This window comes from Epargyreus clarus, unplaced genomic scaffold (assembly GCF_041222505.1).
Source record: "Epargyreus clarus isolate Ecla_fem2 unplaced genomic scaffold, WU_Ecla_fem_2.2 ptg000016l, whole genome shotgun sequence".
Taxonomy (NCBI): Eukaryota; Metazoa; Arthropoda; class Insecta; order Lepidoptera; family Hesperiidae; genus Epargyreus; species Epargyreus clarus.
In genome coordinates this window covers 5,632,785-5,651,808 of record NW_027332224.1, presented here as the reverse complement: position 1 = coordinate 5,651,808, position 19,024 = coordinate 5,632,785, and the positions used below count along the sequence as shown (strand labels likewise).

At 35.8% G+C, this 19,024-nt stretch overlaps 1 protein-coding gene, 1 long non-coding RNA gene and 1 other non-coding gene across 4 annotated transcripts in view; 2 read left to right on the top strand and 1 right to left on the bottom strand.

Annotated features, from left to right (window-relative positions):
- LOC140748655 (uncharacterized) overlaps positions 1–19,024 on the bottom strand; it is a 342,763-nt gene that overhangs the window by 10,250 nt on the left and 313,489 nt on the right. The window lies entirely within an intron of this gene.
- On the top strand, positions 119–8,705 carry LOC140748807 (protein CDV3 homolog). 2 transcript variants are annotated; one of them, XM_073081721.1, is made up of 5 exons: positions 119–452; positions 3,461–3,625; positions 4,142–4,270; positions 7,230–7,401; positions 8,366–8,705. In XM_073081721.1, exons 1-4 carry the CDS (start codon positions 276–278, stop codon positions 7,395–7,397), a joined length of 639 nt encoding a protein of 212 aa, XP_072937822.1. In that variant the 5' UTR covers positions 119–275; the 3' UTR covers positions 7,398–7,401; positions 8,366–8,705. The 2 variants fall into 2 exon arrangements, with proteins under 2 accessions (XP_072937822.1, XP_072937821.1); XM_073081720.1 differs by having other exon boundaries at positions 4,142–4,276.
- LOC140748813 (U6 spliceosomal RNA) lies at positions 14,043–14,149 on the top strand. Its single transcript, XR_012102980.1, has one exon. It is a non-coding gene; the product is annotated as a U6 spliceosomal RNA (small nuclear RNA).

Below are 19,024 nucleotides of genomic sequence, written 5' to 3'. Positions count from 1 at the left end.
AAATTTAAAAAATATATTTTTATTTTTATTTTTTAATGAAGAGAAACAGATAATAAATATAATTTTGCTTACGTGTAGATTTTATGGTAGAATTTTAAATTGCGGTGTCGGCAACACTAAATTCTGCCATTTAAAAAAAAGAAACAGTCGGCCACGCTTGCCACAAAAATCATTTCGGGGGATCCGTCTTTTAATTTCCCCCGATTTTCGTTCCAATATTGCTGTATTTGTAAAGTTACCACAAAAACCGTTAACAAACCGCTTCAAAATTAAACATGGCTGATTTGGACGATTTCTTTGCGAAGAAGGACCGGAAAAAGTCGAAATCGGTGAAAAAATTTGCCACTGCTGACGAGCTTGCAAAAAAGATGGAAGATCCTAAGCAGAAAACAGATGTGCGGCCTAAGAAGGAGCGTCCGGCGAATGAAGGGGAAGAAGGGGGTCGTGCTGGGGTGAGTTTTTATCTGTAACCTATAAATTCGTGGAACGAAAACGTATTACTTATATTAAGACAAGGTGGTGTACCGTTTGTGCTAAATTAACTATTTTCTTCCCCCTGTGAGTGTAAAAGCGCTGTATAATCGCATTAGATGTATATAACGGCGTGGTAGAGAGTAATATGCGTGGTTCAAACGTGATTGTACATTATATTGACACGAAAATGTAGGGCAAACTCAGGTTAAGCTTCGTACTGTCAATACTGGGTCGTATCCTTTATTGCGCTCGTAATAAGGACAATAGCTTATTCAACGATATATAGAATACACGGTTCATTTAGTCGAAATCCCTAGTTATCGAAACGAGATTTAACGATTACATTACACTTCAATAGATTAAACAAAAAATACGAAATTGGTCAAACAAAAGAAAATGGTACTGTAGTGTTTTTATTTGCCTATTTACATCGGCGTAGTTATAGTTCTGTTAAGGGATGGGTTTAAAAATGTGGCGTAGTTGACGAAATGGTAGACTTCAGAAATATTTTCTCACGCTATACTAAGAGGTCTGAGATATATAGTCTGTAAATTGACGACGTAAAAAATGTCGCGCGTTTCGCGTATTTTCATTTCGCCACTATGGCGAGGGTTCTTACCCCCTAAAACCCCTATATGCGCCCATGCCTTTATACTGAGTATGAGTATGTTTTGAAGGTGGTAGAACCCTTTGTGGTTCGACTCCGGCGGCACCACCGCCACACCTATTTCTATCTGATAACAGCAGTGTTAGGCGCTGCTGTGTTGCGGTTTGAAGGGTGTGGTAAGGGAGACATACTTTTCCGAGGAGTTCCAGCTTAGTCCTCAGGGGTAGCAGCGCATCTGTGGCCAACCTCAGGTAGGAATATCTAATCCTATCTGGGGTTGATTACAGATGTCCATGGGCGGCAGTAGCCACTTACCATCAGGTGGACTGCATGCTCGTCTGCTACTCCTATATTATAAAAAACAACCACCCACAGACATAATGCAAGAACTGCATACTACAAATAGGTGTGGTGGTGGTACTCATCTGGTCTAACTATATTGGTTCTACCACCTTTCATGTAGGCATAGGTGTATTATTAGTGTTTACGACCCTTTCGCTGATCGGTTACCGCATCTGTCTGATAGACAGACAGTTTCAGGTTTAATCCCTGGCTAGACAGATATCTAAAACACAAATTTAGTGTTTTATAATCATATTGGAGTAACAGACAAGCTTGCGGTCTAATTGATGGTAACTGACCACTGCCACTCTTGGAAATCTGTAACCAACCCCAGATAAGATTAGTTTGTTACCTGAGGTCGGCTACAGGGGGCTTTATTACCTTCCCAGATTTGTATAACTGGGTCTGGGTGTTTTTGTATTTGTCTATGTGTGTCTCCATAGCACCCACAACACAAAATCCTAGTGTGGGGCTGTGGGTAGAAAACATATCTTTATATATACATTTCTTATGTGCGTGTGTATGTCACTGAAGTCCTCCTAAACGGCTGGACTGATTTTGATGAAATTTGTTGTGTGTGTGTTCAAGGGGACTTGAGAATGGTTTAGATTCACAATTTAGTCTGTGGGAAAAGGTTTTTTTAATTAATTTTTAATTTGTAAGTAGTTATAGAATCGGAAACTATGCATTTGATCAAGTGATGATCTTTAGCAAAGTTGTTGTCCAAGAGCCCACGAGGGTTTGGGAGTTGTTAAGACTAATTTTCGACAGATGGCACCACTGTCGTTCCATTGCAGGTACAAATTTTCCATTTTATGTATGTCATATTATTTCTTTAAAATGCGGGCGAAGCCGCGGGCACCACTAGTTTTTTATATAAAACTTTATCACAATATAGGTGTTATTAATGTGTATATTATATGTCATTGTCAATATCAATTCAGTTGATCAATTGACTGCAATTGGGTAGGGTTCAATGACCATTTGATTAATATTACAATGTCTGGTGAAGATAAACTTTGTGTTATGTAAAATTTGATAAATATGTAAACTCCAGAAGCCAATGCCAAACCTATTTTTGTCTATAAACAGCAGTGTTATGTGCTGCTGTTATTAAATCTTATAAACAACTAGCTGATCTGGCAAACTTTGTACCGCCTCAAAATCTATTTATCAAATATATTTCATATAAAATATACCCTATGTTACTCGTGGATAATGTAGCTTTCGAATGGTGAAAGAATTTTTAAAATCGGTCCAGTAGTTTTTGAGCCTATTCATTACAACCAAACAAACAAACAAACAAAGTTTTCCTCTTTATATTATTAGTATAGATGATGATAACGAACCCTCTGGGTGCAAGAACAACTCATACCTGACTCATATTTATATTGTTATGTTTGTTTTAATTTTATTTCATGATATTCAATATATGGGGGACATTTTTAGAGGCATTCCAGCTGTGACTGACCTCGGATAGGAATCTAATTGTATCTGGGGTTGATTATGGATTATGGGCAGCAGCAGCCAGTTACCATCAGGTGGGCTTTGAGACTTTTTTTAAAGATCTCTCAGGTATGCAGGTTTCCTCACAATGTTTTCCTTCACTGTTTAAGCAATTAATTTCTAATATGCACGTAACCTTGATAAAGCCTGGGACGCAAACCTCGGACCCTTCGATCAAGAGGCCGAGTTTCTTAACCACTAGGCTATCATCTATACTAATATTATAAAGAGGAAAACTTTGTTTGTTTGATTGTAATGAATAGGCTCAAAAACTACTGGACCGATTTTAAAAATTCCTTCACCATTCGAAAGCTACATTATCCACGAGTAACATAGGCTATATTTTATATGAAATATATTTGATAAATAGATTTTGAGGCGGTACAAAGTTTGCCGGGTCAGCTAGTTGCTTATATAGTGAATTAGAAGTGAATTCTATTATAGAAACATGACAATGACCACTTATCATCAGATGGATTCCATGCTCATTGCTTCTTCAATATGTTTAAAAAATCTTTTTCAAATTTACAGGAAGAAGAAGAATGGAAGGAGTATGAAGAGCCAGTGAAGGACTACACTGGCCTGAAGATACAGGTGCTGCAGGGCGGCAGCGGAGCGCCCGAGTCGGGCCGCGACACCGCCGCCGAGGACTACGCCCCCGACAGCGGCAAGGGGAAGGGGCCGTGGAACAAACCTGTTAGTTTTTATTTATTTTTTAAATGTGAAGTGTCACAATTGTTTTAGTGTTTCATCATGTCCATAGGCAACAGTTGCCACTTAATATCATGTGGATTGCAAGCTCATTTGCACGCAGTATTTTATAAAAAAAAAAAACGGATTTTCTAGATAAGATTAGAGTCCCAGTCCCAGTTGGCCACAGATGCGCCGTGCCCTGAGGACTAATGCCTCTGAATCTAATCCTATCTGGGGTAGATTACGGATGTCCATGGGCAAAATCCACTTACCATCAGGTGGACTGCATGCTCATTTGCTACTCCTATATTATAACAAATACACTATATTTACGTGTAATGTATTGTATTGTATAGACCTCGGTATAGTCCGCGCCAAACTGCTAGTCCGCTCTGAAGTTGCTGCGAGCAGGCGTAGTCATACAATTTGCTATGTGGACGCGATTCATTTCTATATTCAGAGCGGACTAGCAGTTTTACGCGGACTATACTAACTTTCCGTATGTATACCCTCTTCCAGCAACAGGTGGAAGTGGAGCAGGCGCCGCCGCCCCCGCCGGAGGAGAAGCCCCGGGAGGCGAAGCCCTCCGCGTACGTGGCGCCCTCCTCCCGCCTGCGCGCCGCGGAGCCCGTGCGCCGCAACCAGGCCGTGAGTGTTAGTACCGTTTGTGTATCGGTGCTGGTGTTAGCTTTGGGTGGTATAAGGCTTTTTAAGCTTTGGGTGAATAATGGAAGCTACTTATGACGTTATTCAAGCACGCAGCAAAAAGGAAGACAATTGATAAGGTTTTTGGGTTCCGTACCAAAAGGTAAAAACGTCGCACTATTACTAAGCCTCCGCTGTCTGTTTGTCTGTCCGTCTGTCACAGTGCTCTTTTATGCTTTCGTGAATAATGCCGTTATTAAAGAATGCAGCAAAAAGGATGACTTCGACGAATACTTTATTGATAAGGTTTTTGGGTTTCGTACTAAAAGGTAAAAATGGCATCGTATTACACCTAAGCCTCCGCTGTCTGTTCGTCCGTTACAGTGCTCTTATCTCCTGAACCCTAATAGATAGACACTTGAAAGTTTTTCAATCGAATATTTAAAATAAAAATGGATGCCTCCTCCTGATGACTGTTTGTGTATCGGTGGTGGGTTGAGCTTTGGGCGGTGGTGGCTGGAAATAAGGTTTATTGGTTGCTATAATAACGAATATTAATAATAAATATAGTACAAAAAACTAAAAATCACGCTTTTGTGATCAAATCAACTAAAAAGCTTTCGGTATTCCATTTCATTCGTTCATACATGCAGGGTAAGATAAGGATGTATGTTGATCTCTGTCTACTGAAAAACGGAGTTACTCACTGACAAACATACAAGTGAAGCTAATATAAAGCGTGTAAAAATTAAAAAAAATGAAAAAAAAATCTTTAACAAAAAATACAACCGACTTCTATGTCACTACAAAGTAAAAAATAATTAAAATAAATGTTGGTTTAGTACATATTTCTGAAGTCGGCGCTCTATATATTTCGTTGGATAATGATGTAAACAGCGTGTCTAATATGAGCGCCGTCTTCTACAAAAGCGTGAACTTCTTTTTTTTTTTAATTATATTTATTTTTTATTTTTTAGTTAAACTTCTTATAAAAGCGAGTTCTTTAGTTTCTTTAATTATTATTTATTATTTTATTTATACTGCTGTTCACATTAAGCATCCACAAAGCGTCATAATTATAAGGATGTATGTTGATCTCTTTCGACTGAAAAACGGAGTTACTCACTGACAAACATACAAGTGAAGCTAATATAAAGCGTGTAAAAAATGTTTCTTTGTGTATACCCTTCTCTACCTTCTAATCTCTCCCTTCATTGTTACTAACCTTATTTTGTATGACACGTGCTCGCCATTTTCCACACTCAACCAATTGTTTTTCAACTACGTGTATATAGAAACGGATCTTGTAATGCTCGAGCTACTTTGTATCTATATGTTGCATTTAATATTTTTATAATTAGTGTAAAATGGCCTGGAAAGTAACACTTGCTACTACTAACATATCCAGCTGCTTGTCGACGTATCTGCTTTTTCTAAGCTAAGTTTTTAAGAAAACAATCATAGAACAAACTTCTCGACATTATTATTACTACATATGTCGAGCATTTAGTACAAAACATCTACTTATTAAAAAAGTGAAGCACATGCCCGATATTATGTGAACGTATTATTATGGATGTATGTAAGACATTTAGCGTAAGTAAGCGTAAGTTTTAAGATAAATACACTCAGAACATAAGCCCGACATTATAAATACAATGTCGGGCATTTCATACGAATTATCTTCTACTTATTGACATACTGAACATGCCCGATCTTGTGTTAATGTATTGTTACATTATTAATATGATGTCGGGCATTTAGTACAAAACATGTTCTACTTATTAACATAGTGAAGCACATGCCCGATATTGTGTGAACGTATTATTATGGATGTATGTAAGACATTTAGCGTAAGTAAGCGTAAGTTTTAAGATAAATACACTCAGAACATAAGCCCGACATTATAAATACAATGTCGGGCATTTCATACGAATTATCTTCTACTTATTGACATACTGAACATGCCCGATCTTGTGTTAATGTATTGTTACATTATTAATATGATGTCGGGCATTTAGTACAAAACATGTTCTACTTATTAACATAGTGAAGCACATGCCCGATATTGTGTGAACGTATTATTATGGATGTATGTAAGACATTTAGCGTAAGTAAGCGTAAGTTTTAAGATAAATACACTCAGAACATAAGCCCGACATTATAAATACAATGTCGGGCATTTCATACGAATTATCTTCTACTTATTGACATACTGAACATGCCCGATCTTGTGTTAATGTATTGTTACATTATTAATATGATGTCGGGCATTTAGTACAAAACATGTTCTACTTATTAACATAGTGAAGCACATGCCCGATATTGTGTGAACGTATTATTATGGATGTATGTAAGACATTTAGCGTAAGTAAGCGTAAGTTTTAAGATAAATACACTCAGAACATAAGCCCGACATTATAAATACAATGTCGGGCATTTCATACGAATTATCTTCTACTTATTGACATACTGAACATGCCCGATCTTGTGTTAATGTATTGTTACATTATTAATATGATGTCGGGCATTTAGTACAAAACATGTTCTACTTATTAACATAGTGAAGCACATGCCCGATATTGTGTGAAGAGGTACCATCGCCTATTTCTAGCGTATTTTGGTAAAAGGGTGTGGATTCAGGTTGACTTACATATGAGGAGACTATCTTAGTCTTCGGTAGCGTCAACCATATTCAGAATCATTTCATATTCAGAATGGAAGGTTTTGTGGTTAGACTATGGCGACACGAGCGCCACAGCTATTTCTGCCCCATTACAGCAGTGCTCAATGCTGCTGTGTTCTTGTTTGAAGGGTAATGGAGACTGGTCCGCGGGCTACCGTTTTAAACAAACTAGGTCTAAATGTTACATTCGTAATTCATCCCCTAAGAAACAGAGCCTTGCGCCCGAAATGCAGTAAACACGCTACTCATAGCCCATTGCGACAAATTGTCCAACAGAAGCACGCGCCCGACATCCACAACGACGACTACTTCCCGGTGCTCGGCGCCGGCGGCAAGCGCGGCGGCGGCTGGAGCACCGCCGGCGGAGCGCCCGCGCAGCGCCCGCACGGCCGCGCGCCGCTCGCGCTCGGCAACCGCTTCACCGAGCTGCAGGACGACAGCTAGCTGGGTGAGTGCGCCGCACACACACACACACACGCACACACACACACACACGCACACACACACACACGCACACACACACACACGCACACAGCGCCCGCACTTACACGCACACAGCGCCCGCATTTACACGCACACAGCATCCGCAATTACACGCACACAGCGCCCGCACTTACACGCACACAGCGCCCGCATTTACACGCACACAGCATCCGCAATTACACGCACACAGCGCCCGCACTTACACGCACACAGCGCCCGCACTTACACGCACACAGCATCCGCAATTACACGCACACAGCGCCCGCACTTACACGCACACAGCGCCCGCACTTACACGCACACAGCATCCGCAATTACACGCACACAGCGCCCGCACTTACACGCACACAGCGCCCGCACTTACACGCACACAGCATCCGCAATTACACGCACACAGCGCCCGCACTTACACGCACACAGCATCCGCAATTACACGCACACAGCGCCCGCACTTACACGCACACAGCATCCGCAATTACACGCACACAGCGCCCGCACTTACACGCACACAGCGCCCGCACTTACACGCACACAGCGCCCGCATTTACACGCACGCACACATACAATTGCTGAATGTACATACACTTAATTGCACCAAACAGACAGAAAGAAGCACGTGCCCGACATACGCTACATTGCCTAATTCCTGGTACTTAGGTGCAACACAGCTGACTGGGCACAGTAATTTAAGTAACAAGTTAATTTTAACCTGACAGAAGCACTAGCCCGACATCAACTATGTTTATTTCCTTACTACGAGTACTTTTTCTTGTTATATAGAAGCAAATGCCCGATGTACACAATATGAAGATTATTAGACGTGTCAGTGAAGTAAATTAAGTCTAAAAAATATATTTAAAAAAGCTTAAAAATGTTACTAATGTGTCCTTGACATTTATTAATAATATTTCATTTTGTGTTTTTTGCAGGCAAAAGAAGATGGCTTCGGAAGGCGATATAGTAAAGTGAAGTGTCTTTAAAGGACTTTTGAGCGAAGCCAGGCGTTAACAGAACACCTACACAAACATACAGACAGGAAAACGCGCACTTCCTATATATAGCTAACTATATATATAAAAATACTGTGAATATACCTGCGGTGGACAGTTGCGGAGAAAAAAAGTATAAAAAAATAGTTGGTTGTCTGTGACGGTATTTGGGGGGAAATGAAAAATATTTTTATCTGTACATTAAAAAAAGCGGGAAATAGTGAACTTTGTTATCTGTGAATGAACTCTGAAATGGTATGTTGTTGTGTGTTTTTTTTTTCGTTTACAAAGTCTATGTAAATGGAACTCTGTTATGGCAACACTTGTATACGGGGTGTTGAAATATCGCTTCTGGCAACACTTTTTCGAACTGTCATAAAGTTTTGTAACTCTGTAAAATATAATAAAAATTAATAATGACTTTTTTTCATGAAAATAGAGAGCTGAAAATTTGTTTCATGTTATTTAAACCATCATATATATTTCATTAAAATCATTTTTATTTTGAATTCGGTCTGAATAACATTAGAAGCATAAATGTGGTACTTAAGAATATTTTCTTATTGATTTTGTGCATTAAATAAATTTATATACATAATTCATAGATTTTGTATACATTTATATATTCATAATTTAAGGCGATATTTCGACACCCCGTATGTACTAAACATAAATATTATATGTGTATTCAACTGAAAAATACTCTTAAAGTTGTAAAAGGGTATTCATTTTTTTTCTGGTGCAATTCAAAAGGAGCGATTGTTGATATCATGCCCAAATCGTGCATACATAACCCCGCATATGCACATCTGTTGTCCGTTCATGCGCCATGCTCGTAATGACCATGCAATAGTGTTAATTAGAATAAAATTGAACAAAACGTGTTTTTTATATTAACTTGAATTACGTCTTAGGTTGTATCATAGATTAGTAAAGATTACTCACTCCTAACTAGAAAATGTACCCAATTTTGAGAATTGAAATAGTTGCGTAAAAAAGTTTTGCCTCGTCTCCGTGCTAAAATGTCCCTAAAATATTTGAAATAATTATTTATTTATTATGTAAATTACGCAGTATTAGTTATTTATTCGTAAATTTTCTCTAAAAATGTTTTTATTTGCCAAGAATTCAAAAAAAAGAACTTACTAAAAAGCCGTTTGTGGCTTCATTCAATTTCAAGGCGGCGAAGTATCTTTACTAATCTATGGGTTGTATATTCAATTTTAATATGTGAAGCGTGCATATGCACTGTTTGCGGTCGTTCAAGCGCCATGCACGATGTAACCATGCATGAACGTTTTAGTTCTATGTAAACTGCATTATATAAATGAGTCTTCTTTATCACCCGTGCCCAGTAGTGGGCTTACGACGGTAATATGATTGCCTTATACAATATATACGGAAATAATGTTCCGTATGTATTGTTTGAATATTAAGTAAATAGTACAGTGACGAACGGACAACAGGTATATTCTTTCATTAGCTATAAAATGTCTTTTTATTTTCAATATTTTACGCAAGCAATTTTTGTTTTTCAAATTAAATAAATGTTAAAAAAAACTGAAATCGTAGACAATAAAAATGCCTAAAAAAAAGCGATCCTTCACGTCATTTTTTTTATACGGAAATGTCACAAAACCGTCGCCATTTTGAATTTTTGAACTTTTTCCTTTCTATGAAATATACGCGCGAAAATGGCAACTGTCTAGAAAAAAAGGGTAAAATATTAAAATATGGAAGTGTGCACCGTACATTGTTATTTTTTATGTTTATATGAAGAAAAATAGTATTATAATGACAGTGTTTAGTATGGCGTGGTGGGTATCTCACGAACCACAGAGCACACAACCCGTAGAAATGTCGTGTAGTGTTGCCAGCGTAGGAACTTTTCCCATTAATTGTGTAATTTTTTTTTTAAGTAATTTGTCAAATGTGTTACATTTAAGGTAAATTTATTTATTGAAGTTGTCATTTTCGGAATCTAATATCGACAAATGTGTATTAACATCATCATCATGTGCAAATTGAATGTTTTGTTTTTTATTTTTTTTTTGTATCAGCGCATAGAAATTCTATAATATAATAATGCTTTCTACACTCATAGCCCCACACTAGGATTTTTCTTATGTCGCGGGTGCCGTGGACACAAAAAACTAGTCAAAGACACCCAGACCCAGAATATAAACTCAAATTAATTATACAAGAATCGGTTTAGCCGGGGATCGAACCCGGAATGCAGTGGCCATGCCAGACTGGTATGGTGATCGCTTCGCTACGGGTCTTCGCCAGAATCGTAAAAATGGTACAAATAGAACGATACTTTTCATACAGGATAAAACTACTTCTTTCCCTAATAGATCTGCCCACAAATAGTCTTAATTTATTTCATTAAAAATCTAGCTTTTTGGGGTTCAGGCGGCAAGGGAGCAAGCATCTTAAACAAAATGTAAATTATTTAAATTGTTAAATGTAAATTTGCTCCTGCAACATTCGCCGATGAAAAATATTTAATACCGAAGCCAAAAGCTGCGTAGATGGCGCCACTGTCTTTGTAAATCTAACTAAATCTAATATTTTCTTGGATGTTTCATAGTGCTGTGACATGGTGGTCATTTATGGTGCAAGCGATGTCTATATGTGCAGATGATCATTTATAATGGTTAGTTTTAATAAAATCTGTCACAGACATTACACGATCTCAAAAACTGTGTCATGGTAACTAGCGCTCCTGGTGGCAAAAATTGGAACTACTTTTAGGTGTAAGGGCTTCAACGGATACGCAATTTTTTTTTCGGAAGCTAATCGTGGTGGAACCTTTTGTGGTTCAACTCCGGCGGAGCCATCGCCACACGTATTTCTGCCTAATAACAGCAGTGTTAAGCGCCGCTGTGTCCTGGTTTGAAGGGTGTGGTTAGGGAGACATACCTTTCCGAGGCGTTCCAACTTAACCCTCAATGGTAGCGACGCATCTGTGGTTGACCTCAGGTAGGAATTTAATCTTATCTGGGGTTGATCACAGATGTCCATGGGTGGCAGTAGCTACTTACCATCAGGTGGACTGCATGCTCGTCTGCTACTTCTGTATTATATACAAATACAAATATAAGTCGTTTAAATATCCACTTAGGTAATTTTACACACATTATCGACAGTGGCGCCCCTGACTCTCGCACGGGAACTAAACTATGGAAGTACGTCATTTCTACGCATTATGTGCTCTATGGTCGAACATTGTATGAACGCGTGAACTGAAGTGTTATTAAATTTTAAGAGAGGAGTAAAAATGACCCCTACTTCGGGTCTTGTACATTTTGTTGTATAACTGTAACAGGATATCGGCAGATCATTCAAACATATTGTACCATAGAAATAAATTATGTATTTAAAGTAGGGTTGCGTTTTATTTTTACCCTACTGAAGGTAGTTTTTAACCTACAAAAGGAGTACAGGACGCCCCCTGACCAGGTGGACTGACCTGAAGCGGACGGCGGGTAACCGCTGGATGCAGACGGCTCAAGACTGGTCGGAGTGGCGCAGATTAGGGGAGGCTTATGTCCAGTTGTGGACTTTTAAAGGCTGATAGATAGAAGGTGGTGGTTCGAGTCCGCAGGCACCACCGTATAAGTTATTTCTGCCTAATAACAACAGTGTCATATTGACGACGAATTGGCAATAACTCTTAACTCAAAAAACGCTACTTTACATAAGAAAAACGCTACTTTAAATAAGAAGAAACTAATTTAAAATACATAAAACTTATTGCCACACTTTAATATTTTGCTCAATTTTGAACCTAAGGACCTGGTGTCTTAAGGACTGTGATACGTCATTTTAAGTCCAAATATGCAAAAATCGCTTTTTCGTCAAAATTGAGATACGAGTTATTGCTACTATATGGTAGATATACCGCTGTGGTCCGCTTTGAAGGGTGTGGTAAGGGTGTCTCCCTTACCTATTGGATAATAGGGTGTTCTTAGTTTTCAGGGGTAGCAATGGAACTGGCCAACCTCAAGAATTTAAATTCTTGGACATCTGTAATCTGAATCATCTGTAATTATTTTTATCTGGAGTTGATTATAAATGTTCATGGGCTGCAGTAGCCTCTGAAATCACATGTACTGTATGCCCCGTTGATAATTCTTTATTATAAATAAATGTAGTTCAAAAAACTAAAAAACACGCTTTTATGATAAAATTAACTAAAAAGTAGAAAATCTAAATGAATCTAGGAATCAATTAAGGAACAGTAAATAGTATAATTGTGAAATAAATCTACAAAGTTTGAACGAAATCTGGCCGTTTAAAGTGGGTCAAAATCGCGCCCAAAGAAGTCGGTTACAAACATACAAACAAACATACAGGTGAAGCTAATAAAAAGCGTGTAAAAAGCGGATTATGGTTCATTTACAGGATTTATTCCTGAATATTAAAAGAACCAATTAATTATTAGGTCAGTAGATAAATGAATCTACTTGATAACATTCCCTTTGGAAGCAGAGCATTGCGGATTCCATATAATAACGGGTAGTTCATCTGATGTAAGTGGCTACTTGTGGTGGCTACAGCTGCAGCCCATGGATGTCTATAATCAACTTAAATTGGATTAGAGGTTTACGCATAGATTAGTAAAGATTACTCACTCCTAACAAGAAAATGTAACCAGTTTTGAGTATTGAAATAGTTGCGTAAAAAAGTTTTGTCAGATCTCCGTGCTAAAATGTCCCTAAAATATTTGAAATAATTATTTATTTAATATGTAAATTACGCAGTATTAGTTATTTTTTCGTAATTTTTCTCTAAAAATGTTTTTATTTGTCAAGAATTCAAAAAAAGAACTTACTAATAAGCCGTTTGTGGCTTCATTCAATTTCAAGGCGGCGAAGTATCTTTACTAATCTATGTTCGCACCAAAAATATTCCCTGCCGTTTACTACACACATTCATTCGTAGATGAGTGGGTTCGATCCTGCAACACTACGAAATTAATGGATGCATTTTTTTCCTGTTATTTATTTTTTATCTCAAAATTAAAATATTTTACAAATAAATAAGTAGTAAATTTATAAAATAGATAAAGTTTTCTTTTTTTGTAAAAATATGACACGTAAGCAACAATGGCTGCTTCTCGTTCTAATAGTTGACACTAGATGGCGGAACAAGACATTCATATTTATCGAATATAAATTGAAATAGCATAAGAAATGCTATAATTCTAAGTTTTCCTATCCTAAATCTTCTAAAATTTTATATATTTTTTCAATATATTATGAAATATAAGTATATTTTAAGATACAAAACTTCAAGTAACGCCATCTATCCAGAAATTACGTAAAGTTTTGACCCATAAGGACAATTAATTCCTACTTGCATACTAGATGGCAGCATGTTGGCAAAGTTTGTATGAAATGAAATTTTAATAACAAAAATATGTAAAATTAGACAAAATATACCAAATTTTGTATTGAAATATAATTCCTAATAACATTATCTTTACGATTGCATATTTAAACTTAAATTAACTTCTTTCAATTGTTTTATTTTAATCAAAAAGCTAACTCACGCTATTGAAGTTTTTATGTTTTCGTGATATATATACAAGTTGAATTCCCTACTAAGTGTACTTGCTTCGGCAGTACATATACTAAAATTGGAACGATACAGAGAAGATTAGCATGGCCCCTGCGCAAGGATGACACGCAAAATCGTGAAGCGTTCCACATTTTTTGAATTATTTAATTTTGGGATATTGACGTTAAGCAGACGCCATATTCCAGAAATGGCCTGAAGTTCCTACTTATTATGTTTTACGAGTAAATGGCGCGTAGGTCCATGTATAGAACATGAAATTGTTATCTTTCTGTTTTCCGTGTGAGTAAAAGTAGGCTACTTCGTGACTTTTATGTAATTATATCTTTTAAAATTTTAAATCCTGTAAAAAGGAGTGGGAAAATGCGATTTAAAGCCTATTAAGATCCTTAATAAAGTTTGGTTGGAAACAATAACAATTTTTTACGGATATAATATTAGTTAAATTACGTATCTAGTTTTTTAATTACCGTTCAGTAGCTGGTTATATGGAGTAAAATGCATTTTACCAAAGATATTTATGTATTATCATTGGTAAAATGTAATACTTACATTTTTTTATAATATAAGAGTAGCAGACGAGCATGCAGTCCACCTGATAGTAAGTGGTACTGCCGCCCATGGACATCTGTAATCAACCCCAGATAGGATTAGATATTCCTACCTGAGGTCGGCCACAGATGCTCCGCTACCCCTGAGGACTAAGCTGGAACGCCTCGGAAAAGTTTGTCTCCCTTACCACTTCAAACAGGAACACAGCAGCGCCTAACACTGCTGTTATTAGGTAGGAATAGGTGTGAAATAACCTAATTTTATAGGAACGAAGATACACAATATTTGTTCATTCTTAAATTTATAGGTATTTCTATACATTCGATATTATTTTCCTACCTTGTTTATAATAAGAACCTAGGTACTAATCTATGAATATTAAGTATGTAAACGAATATATACATTCAACCAATATACGCGATTATATACGTATTTGTATTTTATGCAATCGTTCATCATATAACTTGGTATTATTAAGTAACATAAATGAGCAACAAAACGGCTCCTCCCCACACATGTAAAACATTGTCGCATGCCGGAACGATTTCAGCTCATTTGAAACTCATAATCTGAGATTGCAGAAAACAGTAGATGGAGTAAGTTAAAATGTATAGTTGAAATTTTCTCTGTAGATCTCACTTTGACGCGAGTTAAATGTGATAAAAATAGTGTCGCTAAGATAGCAGGAAAGCTTAGGTACCTGACCTATACATTACTCAAGTAGAATAAAATCCTATTACATATCATTCTTTTCATAGATTAGTGAAGATTACTCACTCCTAACAAAAAAATGTACCCAGTTTTGAGAATTGAAATAGTGGCGTAAAAAGTTTTGCCACGTCTCCGTGCTAAAATGTCCCTAAAATTATTGAAATAATTATTTATTTATTATGTATATTACGCAGTATTAGGTATTCGTAAATGTTCTCTAAAATGTTTTTATTTGTCAAGAAACTAAAAAAAAAGAACTTACTTATAAGCCGTTTGTGGGTTCATTCAATTTCAAGGCGGCGAAGTATCTTTACTAATCTATGATTATTTTCTGTATCTTCCATATTATTTATTACCTGACAATTTTAAAAACCGTTAAAATTCTAATTCTATTTTGACAAAAAATATTTTTTTAATTGATTTTTTTTTATATATATCAATTTATAAGTGACGAATTCTTATGGAAATGTCATAATTAATGTGAATAGCAGATCTTATTATTAAAATTACAACTTTGACTGGTGACTGAATTTTAATCTGAATGTCGCACTAGACAATTCATTTAATTACTAATATTATAAATCTGAAAGTAACTCTGTCTGTCTGTCTGGTTGTCTCTTCTTCACGCCCAAACCAGTGAACCGATTTTAATGAAATTTTGTACAAAGATAGTCTGAGACCCGAGAAAGGACATAGGATAGTTTTTATCCCGGAAATCCCATGGGAACTAGGGATGGCGATCTAAGATCGATTAATCGGAGAATCCATTTTTTGGACCCAAAATGTCGATTATTTTAATCGATATTAGTAAGGAATCATAAACTTTTGATCAAGTGATGATCTTTAGCAAAGTTGAAGGTATGAATTTTCAGTTTTATGTATGTTCGTATGTTATATTATTTCTTTCCATTTCGTTCATTATATTATTTCTTTCCAGTTCGTATGTTATATTTTTGCTTTCCAGAATTTAAAATATGACAACTACGGGCGTTGAATGCGCCTTCTTTTCACTTTATATTCTACAGTCTACACCAATTAAATAAGGGAGCAAATATTTTTTCTAACGGCAATCAGGGAGAAATATTTTAACGCCGGGTGAGAGGTGGCATATCACCGCCAAATATGCGGAAACGTAACGTGCAGACTTGTTAAATATTAACTATCTAATTAGGGAACCGGGTTCAGTTAAATTGTAGGGAAGTAAATTTTATAGTCTTCAAAAAACCAACAAAGAACCGAAAATTATGAAATTCTGCTTTACACCTAGATTTTTTGTGTAACATCTAAAACTTGTACCTAATTCAATGATGCGAAACTTAATCTCTTTAAAGCAGTGATAGCCTAGTGGTTAAGAAACTCGGCCTCTCGGTCGGGGGGTCCGAGGTTCAAATCCCAGGCACCTCTGAGTTTTCAAAGTTATGTGCATATTAGAAATGAATTATCACTTGCTAAACGGTGAAGGAAAACATCGTGAGGAAACCTGCATACCTGAGAGATTTATAAAAAAAAAAATCTCAAAGGTATGTGAAGTCTACCAATACGCACTTGGCCAGCGCGGTGGACTATGACCTAATCCTTCATAATTGAAAAATAAAATAATTGAAATTGGTAAAATACTTTAAAAAGCTACGCAAACTACATCTAGGTACCCAGAGATTTTACTGTATGTTGGAGTTTATTGGAGTTTACTCCTTAAGAAACGATTTGAGTTATAAGGCCCGGTACGGAAATTTTATGAGGAGTAAAATCAAGTGTAACACGAAAAGTTGAGGCGTAACGGTAACCAAAATATGAATCAAGAGTGCTTTTATTAATTTAAAATACAGTAAGTTCAAATCCCATATGAAAGTAATTATTACAATAAAAATAATTAGCAATATATAAAACATTAAAACGTCATTAACTAATTTGTTTACATTTTTGCATAAATTAAGTTATAGGTTTGATCATTTATAAACACTGTGAAAAATATGAACATTGGCGCCATAATATGATTAACAATCTTTTATGAACGTTTTTAAAGAAGAGTAACGTATAAAATCAGTAAGCAATTGAATAAGATATAATATTAGCAAAATAAGTTTTTAACATAAAGAGGCTTTTGTAAGTTACTGATATATTAATTTAACTTATAAAAATGGATGCATTATTGATCAGCACCATCTATCAACGATAAACGGGCAAAATCAAAACAGTATTATTTAATATTTATTACAGAATTATTGCTAATGAATTATGTTCAAAATAAGTTATATAAAATTAGCAATACGTTTTAAATGAATTCTAGAATTATAAAACATTCAGAAACAATCCAAATTACATATAATAACATGTTTATTGAGTCTCATATAAATTTCATCCGTAAATTGCAACAAGGATAATTTATAGATGGCAAAGAAATTATAATTATTGAGTTTCAAGTTATAAAACGTTTAACATTGTTTTAAATATAAATAATTATATTATATTAAAATTTACTTTAATATAAACAATTATATTAAGTTACCATTATAATATTTGGAACCAAAATACATAGATTGATAAACTTACAATTTATAAAACTTGCCACTAGATGGCGCTATTTTATATATTATTTTGTAACATACTTTATGTAATACGCATTATTGAAGTAATATAAATAATCCGAATAATTACAGATATATGTTTGTTTCTCTTATCATTTTAGCAGATGCGTTCATTTACCTACCCTTTTTTCTATTCGATATATATCATAATTATCATTCGTAAGGAGTAAACTCCAATCGTGCGTCGTAGCTGACACACACACACTTTTTTTTTCAAAAACAATGAGTAATGTGTAGGTAAAAGCAAAATTTGTTTCAATTTAGTTGTAAGTTTCTCTGTACAGTACCGTGGAAGTATCAATTTCATAATAACAACAGCATGCCTGGTTGCTACTGGTTATTTCCCTTTTCCCACACAACCCTTAGAATCTAAAAATACATAAATACCAACCTACTCAAATAGGAATTTGCCATCATCAACCCGCACAACCAAGTGATGACGACAAAATCTCTTTCTAGACGACGCCTAAGTCTTGTTCAGACTTTTAACTTAAAATTTAGAAAGCACAAGAAATGATCAAACGAATAATTACTCCCAGAATTCAGCTCACACTTTACCAAAATATTCACGGGCCGCCATCAATCAGCGTCACAAAAAACGTGTGGAAAAACTAAGCGCCACCGTCTTAATTATAACAAAATATGTCCGTTATTTGAAAGGGCAACACCGAGTTACAATTTTGGGCGTAATTTATTAGTTTTATTACTAAAAACATTAGTTTGGGCGTTTGGTTTTGATATTTACGACAGCGGAAGGTTCCTTGTAAATTGGATTCGGTTACAAAGTAAAAATACTTTTATAGATATTTTACTAAGTAGGTATAACTAACCTGTACGTTAGAAATTTTAAACATTACATTAATAGGTAGGTATTCATCTAAGAACAAATTAAATAACATATATTCTATAAAGAATCAAAGGTTACAAATAATACTGACCTGAAACGGCCGTTATTAATAATCAATCTGTCTAATGTTTTGCCTACTAAAGACCAACATTTGCCAATTTATTCATACTAGAAATTTTCAAATCGATCTTTTTTAGGTAGAAATCACTGAAAACAAATATAGTACCCTTACCATGAGTTTTTACGTTTTGACAAATATGACTGTTTTGGTATTTGTTTACGTATTTGCCCATACAAATTCCAATCAGCGCCTCTAGG

Excerpts from the sequence above, each read along its gene's own strand:
- LOC140748807 (XM_073081720.1), top strand. The coding sequence starts at position 276 with ATGGCTGATTTGGACGATTTCTTTGCGAAGAAGGACCGGAAAAAGTCG. Across the intron at positions 3,626-4,141 it reads AGGGGCCGTGGAACAAACCT|CAACAGGTGGAAGTGGAGCA; the intron begins GTTAGTTTTTAT and ends ACCCTCTTCCAG. Across the intron at positions 4,277-7,229 it reads GCCGCAACCAGGCCGTGAGT|AAGCACGCGCCCGACATCCA; the intron begins GTTAGTACCGTT and ends ATTGTCCAACAG.